The sequence below is a fragment of the Mus musculus genome, chromosome 10 (genome assembly GCF_000001635.26).
Source record: "Mus musculus strain C57BL/6J chromosome 10, GRCm38.p6 C57BL/6J".
Classification (NCBI taxonomy): domain Eukaryota; kingdom Metazoa; phylum Chordata; class Mammalia; order Rodentia; family Muridae; genus Mus; species Mus musculus.
Window position 1 is genome coordinate 120,189,124 of NC_000076.6, and position 18,046 is coordinate 120,207,169.

General features: G+C 45.3%; 1 protein-coding gene and 2 long non-coding RNA genes across 7 annotated transcripts in view; 2 read left to right on the plus strand and 1 right to left on the minus strand.

Annotated features, from left to right (window-relative positions):
* Irak3 (interleukin-1 receptor-associated kinase 3) overlaps positions 1-13,007 on the minus strand; it is a 60,483-nt gene extending 47,476 nt beyond the window's left edge. For 2 of the 3 annotated variants that reach the window (NR_152856.1, NM_028679.4), the window contains exon 1: positions 12,204-12,474. Coding sequence is in view for 1 of the 3 variants with exons in the window: in NM_028679.4 (NP_082955.2) it covers positions 12,204-12,336 (133 nt within the window). In the remaining 2 variants the exon portion in view is untranslated. Of the gene's footprint in view, positions 1-12,203; positions 12,475-12,885 lie in introns of those variants that run through there. The other variant, NM_001359184.1, reaches the window with a different exon arrangement.
* On the plus strand, positions 1,619-6,602 carry Gm40781. Of its 2 annotated transcripts, XR_872114.2 has the most exons (4): positions 1,619-1,958; positions 2,665-2,966; positions 3,634-4,293; positions 5,394-6,602. It is a non-coding gene; the product is annotated as a predicted gene, 40781 (long non-coding RNA). The 2 variants fall into 2 exon arrangements; XR_872115.2 differs by having other exon boundaries at positions 1,619-2,966.
* Gm38500 (predicted gene, 38500) lies at positions 12,467-15,045 on the plus strand. 2 transcript variants are annotated; one of them, NR_166660.1, is made up of 4 exons: positions 12,467-12,726; positions 12,979-13,072; positions 13,390-13,584; positions 13,825-15,045. It is a non-coding gene; the product is annotated as a predicted gene, 38500 (long non-coding RNA). The 2 variants fall into 2 exon arrangements; NR_166661.1 differs by lacking the exon at positions 13,390-13,584.
* Positions 15,046-18,046: the final 3,001 nt, after the last annotated feature.

The following is an 18,046-nucleotide window of genomic DNA, read 5'->3' on the forward strand; positions in this document are numbered from 1 at the left end:
TTTCAGGGTATTGGGCATAGCGCACCACACAAATTAATAATGTTATCTCTAAAACTCATGACAGGTTTTGCATTTTTTCTTTAAATAAATAAGGTTGGTTCCCTTGTACTTTACATCTTAGGGATATGGCCGAGGGCATAATTTTCTGGGGGCAGAGAAAGAAAGACCCTCCCTTGAGCCACTGCAGTTAGGGAAGGGATGGGGAGTGAGTGCCAGGCTCAAAGCAGGAGCAGCTAGGGCAAGGTTAGCTAGACTGAGGGACGAAGACAAGGTCTGTGGGAAGGAAACCCACAAAGTTCACGAAGGAGGAAGTGTCACCGAGTAAAGAGAAGGGAACACTTAGAACGTGGGTTCAGAGAGAAGCGGCCCAGGAAAGTTTTCATCACCTTTGTATGTCACATGCCAGTACCGACGATGTTCAATTCACTTTTGCCAAATGACAATGTAAGAAACCCCGAGTACAGGCACGAGAATTTGAGAATTTATCCCACCAGCAACGAGACCGACCTCAAATGTCTAGAAAGTAGCAGTTGGTAACTCCAGCTGTACACACAGAGACTATGCATTATTTTATTGCTCACAGTTCTCACAAAGAGCAAAGAAACAACTTACAGGGATTAAGGAAACCGGCTAACTTTCCAAAGCCCAGAGACACCGGCTTTCCTAAGTTCCATTCCTCATTTCCCTTCCTCTTTTTTCTTCCTTTCTTTCTTTCTCTCTCTCTTTTTTTTTTAAACTGCTAGATTTCCGTTTTAAAAGGGCATCAGAGCGTGACCCTGGGCTCTTCCCTCCTGCCAAGCAGCCCTTCCTTCCTTAAAGTATGCATCCAAGACTCAGCTGAGGCGTGAGTGAACTGATATGTTTCAGCTACATAACACCGAGCTGGGCAGAGTGTAAGGAGAGCTAGATTAGGGAGGAAGTGTTTTTCTGTAGAAGTTCTTGGTAAGAGACTAGCAACGCTGTTAGAATCAATACTGCCTGCCTGCCTGCATGCATGAATGGCTTCCAGGACTAGAAATTAAATATGTTTTCTCTTTCTCTTACCGGTGATTCATGGTGCAACCTTAATAGCTTTTCCCTAAAGATAATGAATTTTGAATAGAAACACCACTAAAGAAAGACTAATTATCCACAACCGTAAAATGTATAATTCATTTAAATCCAATTCTATAAAACAATAACTCGGATTTGTTGCAACAGGAATGCAAATTCTTGGTAGGTTAGCTACATTCTGCAATCTTGCTTTCCCCCAATACTTCCTTCCTTCTCTTTTTCCGAATGCAGGACTTTATTGCTTCATAAATCAAAGAGGAAAATTCCCGATGCTTAAATGTGCTGTTAAAGAGCGTTCTAAATTAAAAATACAAAGTAAGAAAAATGGGCCGTACTTGTTGAAAACCATTGTCTTGGAAGGTGTGATGGCTGTTCCCAGTGGTCAACTTAACAGTATCCGCTGGGAACAACAATCCAGAAATAGAAGGCTCACTTGTGATCCAGAGCTTGAGGCATTGAAAGACACGGGCTTTTGATGCAGATTTTGAAGGATAGTGGCCATGAAAAGCTTAGGCCCAGCAGGCAAGGTGGTACAAACCTTTAATCCCAGGAGACAGAGACAAGCAGATCAATGAGTTCAAGGCCAGCCTGGGACAGAGCAAGTTCCAAGTAAAGAACAATTTAAGTCCAGGAATGGTGGTGCATACCTCTAATCTGGGCCATACCTTCTGCTGGAGGCCTACATAAGAACAATGGGAAAAGAAGGCGTTCTTTATCTTTGCCTGCTTTACTTATTTGCTAACACACCTCTTGGAACCTACTCCTTCAGGATTCCAGCTTATACAGAAGGCCAGCGGAAACACCTAGCCTCCTGGGACTGAGCAGTTAGTGACTAGATTCTTGGCCTTTCCCTTCACAGCTGCCCATTGTTGGGTTAGCTGGACTGCAGACTGTAACTCATCCAGGTAATTTCCCTTCATCTATAGAGGCATTCCTTAAGTTCTGAGATTCCAGAGAACTCTGACTAATACAGAAGACAAATCTTATTGAAAGGGACCTGGATACTCTATAAATCACAAGGATGGGCCTGAGAAGTTGATAACTCTGTTTACCTGGAGAAGACAATTATTACAAACGTATCACTAGATGCTCAGAGGTCGCAGCAGGCCATTTTGAGCAGGCAGAATTGTCTAGATTGTGCTAACCACTGGGGAATTCAGTTACAGAAATCGTGTCTCCATATGCAAATATGTTTCTGGAGGGGGGTTTTTAGAATAACGCAACACACCCCAGTTTGCAATCTCTGTATTTGCATGCAACCGCTTGCCAAAGCCCTAGGAAGTTAAGATAGTGATCTCAATGTTTGTTTTTAGGCAACCTAATGGGAAAACAAAGAGGCTTCTTTTCAGGTTTTCTACAAAACACACTAAGAAATAGGTTTGGTTTCGGCAACAGCAAGAACAGCCAGCCTTAGAATCTTCTTAAATCCCCAAGCAATAAAAACAAAATCCCAATGTGTCAGTTACCTATACATTTCTCATACCAGACAGTGTCAACGTGAGTGTATCAATTTTGTAAGAAATAGTACTTATCTACACATAAGCACATGTGCACTTTTTATTTTGTTCCTGAGTAGGATTGTCACCACCACAAATGTCTCTCCATCTGTAGGTTTTGCTAGACCCACATAAGGACTTGATGGTAGCGGCCCTTGGGTGCTCACAGGAGAAGAAGCCATCTTAGCATGTCAACCTGAAATTTAGAGTCTAAGTAACATCAGCCAGGCAACGTGGTGCACACCTTTAATGTCAGCACTCCTAAGGCAGCAGCAGGAGGATCTCTGAGTTTGAGGCCAGCCTGGTCTACAGAGCAAGGTCCCGAACAGCCAACTCTGTGTAATGTCATTGACTGATAATGACCAATACTGCTTTCCCACACGGCTTTCCTGTGCTGGTCTTCCTTACGGCGTTTATGTAAGTTTGCTCTAGACTAACTTGGAAAATCTTCTCGAGCCGGTAACAGTACCATTCTAGCACCGTCTTTGTTGAACGTTTTACCTAGTAAGGATTTTAGTTGTTTAAAAATGATCCCATTGACTCGGTTTTTGACACACAACATAATGTTCTGTTCCAGCTCTTGTGTTAAATGCTAAGAGAGACAGTGGGAGATAAGACAAATTAAAAATACAAACAAACAAACAAAAAACCGGAATAGTTGCCTTGCCTGGGGTGTGCTGCTCAGACTCTGTGATGTTATGACAAAGAATCTGAGCAAAATAACCTAAGGAGAGAAAACATGTTTGGCTCACAGGCTCAGAGATTTCAGGCTAGCACTGTAGGGCAATGATTCTCAACCTGTGGGTCACGACCCCTCTCGGAGTTCTGCTGCCAGAACCCATAGGAAAACACAAAGGTTTGCATTTTGGTTCATAACAGTAGTAAATTTACAGCTATGAAGTAGCCAAGAAAATAATTTATGGTTGGGGCTCACTGCAACCTGAGGAACTGCATTCAAGGGTCGCTGTCTTAGGGAGGCTGAGAACCCTGGGGTAGGGTGTGGTGGAGCCCGGCAGTTCAGTTCAGGGCTGCCTAGGAGTATAAGGAGACGAAATGCCTGACTCCAGCCCTTTATTCCGTGCAGGCCCTGCTGTGGTACTGTTTGCACAGTGCGAGTTCCCTCTCATAGTTAACATTCTCTGGAAACACACTCACAGACAGTCCGTGTGGACCTACTAGTCCCCAAGGCGCTTCCCAATCCAATCAGGTTGACAATCAAGAAGGACCATTACTATGAAGCGTATTTCTGGATGGACAATGAAGCGAGACGTGGAAGAGATGAGAGTAAAAAGGAAGAAAAGAGCATAAGGTAGGCTCGAGTTTACGGGGTTTCTCTGGGGAGCCCTGGCTGTTCTAGAACTCACTCTGTCGACCAGGCTAGCCTTAAACTCACACCGATCTGCCCGCCTCTGCCTCCCGAGTGCTGGAATCAAAGGTGTGCGCTACTACGGCCTGGCTTGGGAGTCCAAGAAGCAGCCAGGGAAGCCGAAGCACAGAGCAGGTGAAGAGAGATACCTCAAGGCTGTCCGCAGGACAACTGCCCTATATGTTCAAGAAACAAAGAGTCAACACTGAAGAGAGACGGGGAAGAGGATTCATGGAGGAGCTGCAGGTTCACCCAAGGTGAGGTAGAGACCTACCACACGGTTAGGATTGAAGAGGCCTTAGTTGCATGTGGAAAAGGCTCGCGGACGGCTGTTCTGAAAAAGGATCTGAGGACTCAGAAGACAGCCACCTGACCCAGGTAAGTGACAGAAGCTGTGGTGGCTGCGGTAAGTGGTTATATTACTAGACAGATCAAAACGGCACAAACCAACAACATATCAGTTGCTTAGAGACGGGATGTGGTTTGGGGGTGAGAGGGGGTGGTGAGGAAATGGAGAAGTTACAAAATATTAATCTTTTGGCCTAAATAAATGAAAGGTGGGGGTTGCTATTCATTAAAATGGGAATGCTTTGGGGGGTTAGGGGGAGGAGAGACAATTTTTGAGTGTTAAGTTGAAGACATCTATCCAGTAGGTGAATAGAAGGGTGGAGCCGACATTTAATAAAGACCCAGGTGAGACAGTTGGGAGTTAGCGACATCTTAATAGACTTTGGTAGAGAGTGAGCCATGGATTCGGCCCAGAGACGCCACAAATAATAGAGAACCATCTGTAACAAAGGGAGGAAAAGAAGACTCTAGGAACACAGAGCACTCTGTGGAGAAAGGACAGTCCGTTGTGTCAAAGAATATGGAGCCTGGGAAATGAGCACTGCCTTCTTCCACGCTAGGGAGGAGTGGCAACAGGACCAGGGAGAGATGGAAGCCAAAGCAGAGAAGGTTCAAGAGAGGATAAAGGCAGTAAAGCATATATAGCCCTTTTGAGGGAGAAGAGACAAATGGGCTGGTAGCTTAGAGTTGAAGTATGATGTAGTAAAAGCTTCATTAGGTGTGGCGAGACGGCTCAGTGGTTAAGAGCACTGACTGCTCTTCCAAAGGTCCTGAGTTCAATTCCCAACAACCACACGGTGGCTCACAACCACCCATAATGAGATCTGACGCCCTCTTCTGGTGTGTCTGAACTCAGCAACAGTGTGCTTATGTATAATAATAAATAAATCTTGGGGCTGGAGTAAATAAGCAGGCACTGAGCGAGCAGAGTTGACCGGAGCGAATGGGAACGAACGGAGAGAGCAGAGGTTCTAAAATTCAGTTCCCGACAGCCACATGAAGGCTCACAACCATCTATCTGTACAGCTACCGTGTACTCATATACATAAAATAAATAAATAAATCTTTTAAAAAGAAGTTTTAAGATGTGAGAAATGACACTGAGGTCAAAGGCTTTATTCTGTCTTCAGGAGGGAATGCTTGGCTGCTCCTGACGGAAAGAGTACACACAGCGCCTCCTTCTGAAAGAGACAATGTGGAAAGAGGAGGAGAAAGAGAGGTTTTATGATGTGGGTACCCAACAGACACTGCCTTCGTCATGGTAAATGTAGGCAGAGATGCATCAGAAGTATGGACCCGAAGGAATGACCATCCAGAGACTGCCCCACCTGGGGATCCATCCCATAAACAACCACCAAAACCAGACACTATTGCAGATGCCAATAAGAGCTTGCTGACAGGAGCCTGGTATAGCTGTCTCCTGAGAGGCTCTGCCAGTGCCTGACAAATACAGAAGTGGATGCTCACAGCCATCCATTGGACGGAGCACAAGGTCCCCAATGGAGGAGCTAGAGAAAGGACCCAAGGAGTTGAAGGGGTTTGCAGCCCCATAGGAGGAACAACAATATGAACTAACCAGTACCTCTAGAGCTCCCTGGGACTAAACCACCAACCAAAGAAAACACATGGTGGGACTTGTGGCTCTAGCTGCATATGTAGTAGAGGATGGCCTTGTCGGTCATCAATGGGAAGAGAGGCTCTTGGCCCTGTGAAGGTTCTATGCCCCAGCATAGGGGAATGCCAGTGCCAGGAAGCAGGAGTGGGTGGGTTGGTTAACGGGGGGAGGGGAAACTAGGAAAGGGGATAACATTTGAAATGTAAATAAAGAAAATATCTAATAAAAATTTTAAAAAATAATAAAAAGAAGTATAGGCCCTTGTTAAGCTGTGCTGAAAATGGCCGTTTACCTCCGTGATTTTTATCCCCCCAGACTCATAACCTTACTGTAATAATGAGAAAGGCACTGATAAATCTCAATCGAGGAGCACTGTACTGGCTGGTTTTGTGTGTCAACTTGACACAAGCTGCAGTTATCACAGAGAAAGGAGCCCTCCCTTGAGGAAATGCCTCTATGAGATCCAGCTGTAAGGCATTTTCTCAATTAGTGATGGGGTTGGGGGAGGGCCCATTATGGGTGGTGCCATCCCTGGGCTGGTGGTCCTGTGTTCTATAAGAAAGCAAGCTGAGCAAGCCAGGGAAAGCAAGCCAGTAAGTAACATTCCTCCATGGCCTCTGCATCAGCTCCTGCTTCCTGACCTGCTTGAATTCCAGTCCTGATTTCCTTTTGTTGATGAATAGCAATGTGGAAGTGTAAGCTGAATAAACCCTTTCCTCCCCAACTTGCTTCTTGGTCATGGTGTTTTGTGCAGGAATAGAAACTTTGACTAAAACAAGCACTAAGCATGCCTCAGAACTGTCAAGGTCATCCAAAAGCAGCCTGAGATGAGACAGTACAAAGGAGAAAGAGTGTGTGTGTGGAATTGTGACATGGTAACTCAGAGGGAGGGCTGGGATGGAGTCCAAAAGAGGAATGGGAGTCTGGGAAAAATGAAAGGAGTGTGAACGGAATATGGACTTCAGTCAAATGATTACATGTCAGGGTTGTAACACACATACCATGCTCATGTGAAATACTAGTAATGGGAGATTCTGGGCCCAGATTTCGTGGTAGAACTTCTATGCAGGGGATACGTGGGAACTCTCTATCATCTTCTGTACCCTTACCACAAGCATAAAGCTGTTTGGTTTTTAAAAATTAATTAATTAATTAATTAATTATTTAATGTATGTGAGTACACTGTTGCTGTCTTCAGACACACCCAAAGAGGGCATCCAATCCCTTTACATGGTTGTGAGCCACCACGTGGTTGCTGGGAATTGGACTCAGGACCTTTGGAAGAGTAGCCAGTGCTGTTAACCACTGAGCCATCTCTCCAGCCCCCACATAAAGCTGTTTTAAGAGGTAAAATCATTCGATTTTTGAAGCTAAAGGGGGAGAAAAAGATGAGTTCAGAAGTGCGATCATCTCACCAGAGTCCCTGCTGGTTGCTAAGTTCCCTCAAGGCAAGTCACTTAGACTCCCCAGCAATCCATTCTTTTTTCTATCAATAAAATGGGAATGGCGTCTACACTTTTACAGTAGGTACATGAGACAGTCTATGTAAAGTACTTAATACAGGGCCAGGCAACATCAAATGCTTGAGAGTGGTAGCTGTTAGTATTACTGTTCTTATTGAAGACCTTTATTAGATATTCAAATGCGATTTGTTTATTTTTTAAGTGACTATTTTGCATAATCTATTTACTTTTAAAGTTTTTTTAAAAAATAATATTAACTATGTGGACATGTTGGGGGTTATGTACACAGGACCACAGGTACTCAGGAAGAACAGAGGCAGGGGACTTCAGGTCGTTACAGGTGGTTGTGAGTCACCTGAAATAGTTACCAGGTCCTCTGGAAGAGCACTACACACTCTCCACCACTGAGACACATCTCCTGCTCCTTACTTCATTTTAAAAGAGAAAAAAAAATGGATACAGTCTTGCATAGAATCTATAACACAATAACAATACAAGTTTTCCCAGGAATATCTTAGGTGTGGAGAGGTTTGCCTGTGTGAATTGTCCTTGATCTACTTTAACTGGCAATCTATGGTAATGAAATAAATGAATGCTTCCAAGAGGCTCTGTGTGTCCATTATGACATCACTATGACTGCAAAGAAAGCAGTCATCGCCATCAACCAGATATCATCTCGAAATTATACTAACTTTGAGAACAACACTTAACCAAAGTGCTTTGAGGAATCTGGTCTATGCAGTGTGTTAGGCTTTCCACCCACACATATGAATCAGCTGCTCCAGGAGAGAGACCAAAGCGTGTGTATATTAAAAGTCTTGCGTGGGTGATTCTAGCAGGTGAGCAAATAGGCTACTTGATCCCACACACACTTAACCCATCACAGAGGCAGCCATGAGCCCCACCCATGTCTGAACTGTCTTTGCTAATGTAGCCCAATCACATCGTCACTGCCCTCAGAAATCATGATCAGCCTAGGACAGGGTCCCCATCATTACAATAATTGTTTTCCATTTGAAATTGGGGCCCTCTGTATCTTCAGATTCTCACTTGCTTTGTGCATAAAAGGACTGCCCACCCATGAGTGTGTGTGTGGGGGTGTGTGTGCGCGTGCGCAAGTGCACATGTACATGACTGTGTGCTTTCTCTCAATGCACATTTACATGCACGTGTACTGGGGCGTCAAACTCAGAGCCTCCCATATAAGAGTTTGCTCAGCTACTCCTTCAGATCTCAGCACAGCTTCGAGGCTCAGTGCTCCATCTTTCTTCCCTGTTGTCTCACAGACCTAACTTCCCCTTCTGCACCTCCTCCTTTTCTGTCCTCATCCGAGCAAGGCACGGGATGTGCCCAGGGCGCCACTCACTTGCCCAGGCAGTTACAGCTACATCAAGAGTAAACACGGTAGAGCTTGCCCCAGGAGAATCACTATGCAAACGCATTATATCCATACTCCATAGAGAGAGAGTTTTGGTCCACAGCATGCATCAATTCGAGCCTAAGAAATCAACCTGCTATCTCCAGTAAGCATCCCAAAATTACCTGTGACAGTGAGTCCAGGGAGCCTGCAGCCATTTGTCCTATACTGCCAAGACTTGAATTGGAACCCATAGGTGCCTAGAATTTTACTCCAACTAGAGACAGCCAACTATGTACGCCTAAAATCTCCCACTTAGTTGTAAAGCCTCCATTTTTATCTCCCAAATTTAAAATCTCCCACCTAGCTGCACAGACCACCTAGATATCCCTGGCTTGTACTTGCATAGAGTATCTTCGTTTATTTCCACAAGGGCAAAATAGAGTTGTGTATATAAACAGCACACTGAATTGGTTTTTTTCAAGCCAGAAATGCTACAGTCTTAGGGGCCTGTGAGATGCACCAGGAAAGCAATATAGCAGTTGGGGGAAGTATGCAGTGTGACTTGTAGTTCAAAGCATGATGCTTGGATACAGACTTAGTTCAAGTCCCGGCTCTGCCACTTCCTACTGTATGAACTGCAAATTACTTAAACAATTTGTAGCCCAGTGTCCTTATCTGTAGAATCACTTGCAATGATTTCAACATCTGACTCACAAGTGTGTGTGTGTGTGTGTGTGTGTGTGTGTGTGTGTGTGTGTGTGTAGGAGGCAGGTTATGAGGCATAAGTATTTGTAATTTAGTGCTATTGAGAAAGACAGGAGGTGAGAGAAAAGAAGCCAGTTATTGGAGCTGGGCTTCCTGACAGGCAGCAGGGACCAGGTCCTGATGTGCTGATAGCTCCCTTTAAATAGGACGCATGCTCTTCCGAATTCATGACCCACACCCACTGGCTTCATTCATCTATGACATGACCTGGCCCCATCCGCACTTGAGCACTGTACCAAAAATATTGTTCTTGAAAACGCAGTAGCCTTACAAATACACAGGTGGATGCTCACAGCCAACCATTGGACTGAGCACAGGGTCCCCAATGGAGGAGTTAGAGAAAGGACTGAAGGAGCTGAAGGGGTTTGCAACCCCATAGGAAGAACAACAATATCAACCAACCAGACTCCCCCTCCCCAGCCCCAGAGCTTCCAGGAACTAAACCACCAACCAAGGAGTACACATAGCTCCAGCTGCATATGTAGCAGAGGATGGCCTTGTCAGGCATCAATGGGAGGAGAGGTCCTTGGTTCTATGAAGGTTCTATAGATGCCCCAGTGTAGGGGAATTGAGGATGGGGAGGCAGAAGTGGGTGGGTGGGTGGAGGAACACCCTCATAGAAGCAGGGGGAGGGAGGAGAGGAAAAGGGGTTCGGGGGGGCAGGGACCGGGAAAGAGTATAACATTTGAAATGTAAATAAAGAAAATATCCAATAAAAAAGATGTATTAAAAAATGCAGTAATTTTAGTAAGTCTATATACGCAAATACTCACTATGCCATGATCTAGCTTGAATAGGGAACAATCTGATAGGAGAGGAATCTTCTCTCTCAAATGAAGGCTGGAAATGGAAACAGCTTCGTCTTCCTGAAGTCGGGAAGACTTGATTCCAAGTAGCCTTTTCTGAGATGTTCACTGAAGAAATTGTTTAGGAGCCAAGGATGGAGCCAAGGACTTTCCTCATTTGAAGAAAGCAGTCTATGACTGAACAATTACCCTAAGCCCATTCTCCAAACCATTTTTACATAACTGTTACAGTTTCAGAAATTATAAGCATATTGTTTGCCAACCACAAAGGAAAAAAACCACTATTTTAGATAAAGCTGCTTTAAAATACTCATGTGTATTTTCAAGTAACATTAACTACAACAGCATGAGTTATCATCTAACTCCAAAGAGAACACTTGTATTTAACAAAGCATAGACTTTGCCTGAGCTTTTTGTTTGTTTGTTTGTTTGTTTGTTTTTCGAGACAGGGTTTCTCTGTGTAACCATGGCTGTCCTGGAACTCACTCTGTAGACCAGGCTGACCTTGAACTCAGAAATCCGCCTGCCTCTGCCTCCCAAGTGCTGGGATTAAAGGCGTGCGCCACCATGCCCGGCTGAGCTTTTTTGTTACTATATCACCACTTTACAATATGTAGTTGCTCAGTTTACCAAATCTGCATAAAATGGATATTTGAAGATAACTTTTGAGATTAATATGAAGAGGCTTTCTTTACAATTTTATTGCAGTAGATTTGGCAAATAAGCAAAAAACATTTAATTAAGAAAAGTGGAAATCGGGGCTGGAGAGATGGCTCAGTGGTTAAAGAGCACTGACTGCTCTTCGGAAGGTCCTGACTTCAATTCCCAGCAACCACATGGTGGCTCACAACCATCCGTAACGAGATCTGGTGCCCTCTTCTGGAGTGTCTGAAGGCAGCTACAGTGTACTTACATATAATAAATAAATCTTAAAAAGAAAGAAAGAAAGAGAGAGAGAGAGAGAGAGAGAGAGAGAGAGAGAGAGAGAGAGAGAGAAAGGAAGAAAGAAAGAAAGAAAAGTGGAAATCACATCCACCGCAAACAGCATTTCCCTTATAGATTATTGGAGACTTATTGGAAACAGCGAAGTGGGTTATGCATGCCATCTGAGTTCTGTCCCAGGATCCCGTGGTGGAAGGAGAGAACTGGTTCCTGGAATTTGTCTTCTAGATGCGGGAGGAGTGTGGGATACACACACAAAAAACACCAAAGAATAGATATCTTAAAGTTCTAAAAGAAAGGAAGGAAGGAAGGAAGGAAGGAAGGAAGGAAGGAAGAAGGAAAGGAGAAAAGAAAGAAAGAAAGAAAGAAAGAAAGAAAGAAAGAAAGAAAGAAAGAAAGAAAGAAAGAAAGAAAGGAAGGAAGGAAGGAAGGAAGGAAGGAAGGAAGAAAGAAAGAAAGAAAGAAAGAAAGAAAGAAAGGAAAGAAAAGAAAGTAAGTTTGCTTTTTGTTTTTGAGATGGCGTCTCATGTTTCCCAAGCCAGCTAGGAACTCTCTACAAGGAGAGGATGCTCTTGAGCATCTGTCCTGCCTACTTCTACCTCTCAATGACTGGCACTACCACTGTCTGTTTTATTCCAAGCTAGGGAATCGAACATGCAGCTTCATACATCTATAGGTAAGCACTCTAGCAACTGAGCGGCATCTCAAAAAAGAAGTTATAATATTAAAAAAATCTGATGTAGGGGTTGTAGAGCCAGTAGCCATGCCCTGCATACGGTAATATTTGCATACTGCTGCGCACACTGCAAACCGAGTGAAGCGAGAATCTCTTCCCAGCACGGGATGCTTTCTTGACATCTGACATACCCAATCCCCTAACTTGATACAGCAGTACCCCACTGTCAGAGAGGGAAGGAGAGTGAGTGGCAGGTCCCCGGGTTTGCTGAGTCCCTCGCGGGGGAGGACCGGCAGGTCTGAGTCGCACTCACCCAGGCCCCGCCAGCCGAGCGGGCCATCGCAGCTGTCCAGGATCCCGCAAAGCTCTCCCAGCAGTGCGGGCGGCAGGTCGAAGAGCAGCAACTGTGGCGACAGCGCGCCACGGGCCCCGCACCGGCCGGCCATCGCGGAGTCCCGGGACCCCACGCAGAGAAGCAGGGAGGTCGCCGCTGTCACCGCCTTTCACAACCGCGGAAATTCAGCTCCACGACGGCTGCCCGGAGCTTGCAACACGCCGTCGCAGGGCGGGCCCCACGTGACGTAGGGAGCCGCTCCCCAGGGATGCGCCCTGCGAGACCTGGGCTGCCCTTGCTCCTAGCCGCTGTCCCGCGACCCTGCGCGCCGCACCCCAGGTCATCTTTGTTATGAACCGTTCTGTCCGTCCCCGTCTTGGGACATGACCCAGGAGACCAGCCAAGAAAATGAGGGCGGGGAACAGCGGCTGGAATCCGGGAAAGCCGCCACCCCTCTGCTGCTCTGGGACGGGCGGCCTCCTGGCCACGATGGATCTAAGAGGTTTGTGTTACATCTTTTAAAGTTTCTCTTTGTCCCGTCAGGAAAGAAATGCGTGCTCACCGAGAAACACGTTTTTGCCAAATAACTTTAAACGGAAGGAAACGTGTACACGCCGGGCGAAATGGACATAAAAAGAAAACCACAACAAACAGGCCAAACCTGGGCAAACAAACTGCTCATCCTTGCTGCAGAAGGCAACCCCTGCCGTCGTGCCGCTTGGTTTTACTACAGTCTCCCTTTCTTTCCTCGCAGTGCTTCAACGAGTTTGCAAAATGAAGTTTAGGAAACATTGGCTGGTGTGTTGAAATATTCTACCGTTTATGCTGTAATGACCACCGCAGGAACGGTACGGATACTACTGACAAAGGAGGTGGGAAAATGAAGTGGGAGATTTTATGATAACCAGGCACTGAAAAACAAACTCCTGTTTCAATCCCCTGAGCTTGTCTTTGGAATGGCGCCCCCTGGCGGTCAGCAGCAATGGTGCCTGGGCATTCAGTACCCACAGTGGCAAAGTTAGAACTGTTTGAGCAAAACTTCTTAAGTCTCCTCATTCTAAGGACTACGGTTTTATCAGGCTACACCCCAAAAAGGGTCTCTATGCCACCATGCTGAGCATCAGAGGGAGAGAAGATTGATACAGGGTTCTTTTTGACTTTCTAGACCAGACAAAAGCAACCTGAGACGTGTGCCTGCACAGGAAATCGCCATGTGTGGTTGTGTTAGCTTTCTGACAAAATGCCCCCACCGAGCAGCTTCAAAAGAAGAAGTTGTTTGGTACACAACCTCGGAACTTCAGTCCATGGTTGCTTGACCCCAATGTCTTTTGAGGTCTCTGAGAAGCCAAAGTGTCATAGCGTAAGTGATCCATGGCGGCAGGAAATGAGAGAGAGGGAGGGAGGAAGGGGGACAGGGCCAGGGTACCAAATTCCCTTCAAGGGATCTGATTTATTTGCACTAAGACCTATCTGGTTCCGGTTCAGTCGCCTATCAGCACTGTAGGCTGGCAAGCAAGCTTTTAGTATATGGGCAGTCAGAGGATGTTTAATATCCTCACTATAACAATAACAGTAACACTCAAAATGTTTGCATCACCAGGTCTTCTAATGCGGCATGAGGCAAGGAGAAAGAGATTGGGGGCAAGATACACCCTCCAAAGCCACGCCTCCAATGACATAATCCATCCGTGAAGTCAGTGTCTGTGAGCTGCTTACCTCTACACTACACTACACTACACTACACTACACTACACTACACTACACTACACCAGCTGGGAACCACGTGGCCAAGCGTGCACTCTCAGTGCTTCCTGTCCACGCCATAATAAACGTGTTTCTCATCTCTAGAGGTGAACCATCTAGACCCCTAGATAAGTCTCATCTTTTCTTAGCGGCTCTGGATCCTAAAACCCTTTCCTTCTAACAGAAGGGTATGCGAGCAGCCGTTGTTGTCTGTCTCTGAGATTTTAACTTTGCTTCACTCGCCTGGCTCATCTCCATCACAATTTAAATACGATACTAATTTTTCGGCCTTCAAAACAAAATGTTCTGCATCTTTCTTCCTCATAGAGTTGTGTAGTCTCACCATCACTTTCTCTTACCCTACTCTCAATCGGGCCACTTTGCACCCCTCAAACGGTTCTCCTCAGTGCCACCCAAGTCTTTCTTGCACAGCATTGGCACTCACATCCTCTGGGCAGCCTCAGTCCTATTACTATCTGTCGCTGTCAATTGAAAAACGAAGCTTGAAGAAAGATGCCGTCATGAGCTAGGAGAGCTTCATTCTACAAAGGGAGACTGTGATAAGAAGGGCTCGGCTCCCTCAGTATGTTGCTTGCCTTCTTTCTTGCGTTAAGATCCCTTCAATGCAAGCTGCTTGACGCTCTCAAGTAACTTCTCAGTCGCATTCTGAGGCTGGCCAGACATGGCTACTCGATCTTCGATCTTCAGATTCCAAGCTGTGTGCTAGATAAACCTCGGTAGCTCTAAAGTAGCCCAGTTTTAAACGCAAAGGAATCTAGGACATCAATTGTATGCTTGCATGCATGTAAGGCTCCCTCGGTCTCCGTTTTGTTTCCTGTTTCTGGGTTAAAACACCCTGATGGGGCTGGTGAGATGGCTCAGTGGGTAAGAGCACCCGACTGCTCCTCCGAAAGTCCGAAGTTCAAATCCCAGCAACCACATGGTGGCTTACAACCATCCGTAATGAGATCTGACTCCCTCTTCTGGAGTATCTGAGGATAGCTACAGTGTACTTACATGTAATAAATAAATAAATCTTTAAAAAAAAAATAAAAAAAAAAACACCCTGATGAAAGCAGATTCGGGAGAGAAAGGGTTTATTTCAGCCCACGATTCCAGGCCACAGTCCATCATTTTGGAGAAGTAAAGGCGGCAGGGACTTGAAGCAGCCAGCCAGTTCCATTACATTTCAGCCATGAGGAGAGAGAGAGAGAGAGAGAGAGAGAGAGAGAGAGAGAGAGAGAGAGAGAGAGAGAGCAAGGCTGCAGAGATGGCTCAGTGGTCAAGAGCACTAGCTGCTTGCTACTCCAGGAGACCCAGGTTTGATTCCTAGCAATCACACAGCAGCAAACCAACATCCATAACTCCACTTCCAAGAAATTAGAAGGCCTCTTTTGACTTCTAAAGACATTGGGCATGCACCTGGTACACAGACATATATGTAGGCAAAACACCCGTACACATAAAATTATTTTTTTTTAAAAGGAGTGGAGAGCAATGAATTAGTGCTCATCTAGCTTCCTATTGTAAGGTTCAGGATCCTGGTTCCAGGTGACAGTATTGACTTGATAGTTAAGTAACTATCGCACTCTTCAAGTTTTCTGATTCATTAGAATGAGTCACAAGACCCAGGAGAGGTCTATGAGGTCATCCCTCAGTGCCCCCCACCCCCACCTCCCAGGGATTAGTAACAGGATTCAGTTTTAGAACATGAGATTGTACTAAATATGAAGAGGGTGTGGTTGACAGTTCCAACGTGTTACTCATGCTCTTAGTCGTTCCGGCACGAGTGTCATGCACGTTTCTTCAAACTGCCTAAGGACTCAGCACATATCACCTCTGGAGGCAGATTCAACTGTGGTATAAGACAAAAGGCCATCCCGCCATTCCAGAAATTCCAGCAAAGAGGGAGAAATGCAGTGTTTCTTATGCCACGCAGTCACAACCACAGGAGGACTCCTTGGCCTAAGTCTCAACGCTACCTGCTTTTTATAGACAGGAACTGAAGCCTACGGATGTACAAACCTATGCTGCTCTTCCGGCTCAGTTTCCTCAGAGTTCTTATCTCCAAGTGTATCCATGTTAACTCACCGGGACCTCTCCATCCGAGGGTGGAATGTCACAGGGGTCTATTTTTTGATGGCTATGTTCATTCTTCTCTCTCTTTTCACACCCTTCTTTACCTCCCTCCCTCCCCTTCCTCCCTCCCTCCCCTCCCTCCCTCCCTCCCTCCCTCCCTCCCTCCCTCCCTCCCTCTGATAAGCTCTTCAAATTCTCATTAGTTACCAAACCCTACCTAGCCTGTGGCAGCCAGTGAAGAGGAAGAGTTACCCTTAACTTATGTGTGCTTTGTGTAGTGTCACACTTTGTGTAGTGTCACACTTTGTGTAGTGTCACACTTTGTGTAGTGTCACACTTTGTGCAGTGTCACACTTAATACTCTAGCGACTCCAGTGTGGGGTGTTCTAATGTTTATTGAACACTGGAGAAAAAAAAAAATCACGCCGAGAGAATTTGCTTCGGACGGTAAAAGCTAGGGTGCTCTTTTCAATATTCTGCCAATCTTACAAACTTTCACAATTGTGCCCATTAAAGCCAAATTGTCACCAAGATTCCTTAAGTTTAAAAGAAGATGTGAACTGGGTATGGTAACACAAGCCTTTAAACCAGCACTTAGAAAGGCAGAGCTAGGTAGATGGCCGTGAGTTTGCAGCCAGCATGGTTTACATCGTGTGCTCCAGGTGAACCAGAGACGTGTACACAGTGAGATACTGTGGAAGGTGGAGGAGGAAGAGGAGGAGGAGGAGATGCAGGAGGAAGAAAGAAAAATTAAGAGAAAGAAAGAAAAAAGAAAAAATGTAAAGTCTTTACTGGTTTTAGAATTGAAAAAAAATAATATGTGGTTTTTAATTGTGTTGTTCTAGAATTAATGTGTCTTTCCACTGAGAAGTTGCTCTATAACATTAGAGATTAATTTTTAAAAAGGCTCTTTAATATATACATGCTCAACCCTGGCTAAAGCCCAAAGAGAAGCTGGCTTGACTCGAAGATTTTGCTAACTTACGTACATACACCTTACATTTATGCAGTCTACATATGCTATCATCTTGAAATCTCTCTCAGGTTCTGGCTCTAGGTTACACCTTGAACAGTTTAAACACAGACAGAAGTCTGGCCACTAAGGCAGGAGGCTGCAAGTCTGGTCGCTAAGGCAGACGGGATATGTACATGGCCAAGATTTTACATATTGTCAGAATGATTTTAAGTATACCAATGTTGTTCTTTTTCAAATATTGTTACCCAGAGTCATCATGCTCGCCTGGTAAAAGTATGCTTTTCTAAAGAAGAGAGCTAGGGGCTTTACAGTAGGCTAGGAGATCAAGTCAGCTAAGACCCTGTCTCTCCTCCCCTTTCTTTCCATGCCTTTCTGTTCTGAGCAAAGCCTTTGCTGATACCAGAAAGGAACACCAGTGGAACAAAAGGATGTAGTGAGATTTGTTGGTGGTCCACAGTTTTTAGAACGTTGTACCTTTCTACATTCAGAGTCAGTTCTGCCACCATCCTCCCTTCCTTCTTTCCTTGTGCTCAGCAACAATCACCACTTGACTGTAGGTTAATTCCCATGCATTGTATATACAACTGGATTCTCTGCACATCAGACATCCTGAATGCTGAGATGCAAGCTTTGGCAGAGGTGGACGCCATTGTTGCATGTGCCTTTCCCATGTTGCATCGTGCTTTCAGGGTTCACTCTTTTTGTTTGTTTGTTTGGTTTTGGTTTTTGATTTTTTTCAAGACAGGGTTTCTCTGTGTAGCTCTGGATGTCCTGGAACTCACTCTGTAGACCAGGCTGGCCTTGAACTCAGAAATCCACCTGCCTTTGCCTCTCAAGTGCTGGGATTAAAGGCGTGCACCACCACGCCCGGCCAGGGTTCACTCAGGGTCCTTCTGAGGGCGTGATCTCTGCAGTGTCCTAGGCAGCGCCTTCTAATTTGTGCTGGTCATAGCTATGTTACATATGTTACATCTGGTTTTCCCAGAGTGTGACATTGTCAAGCCTTTAGTTTTAGCCACTTGAT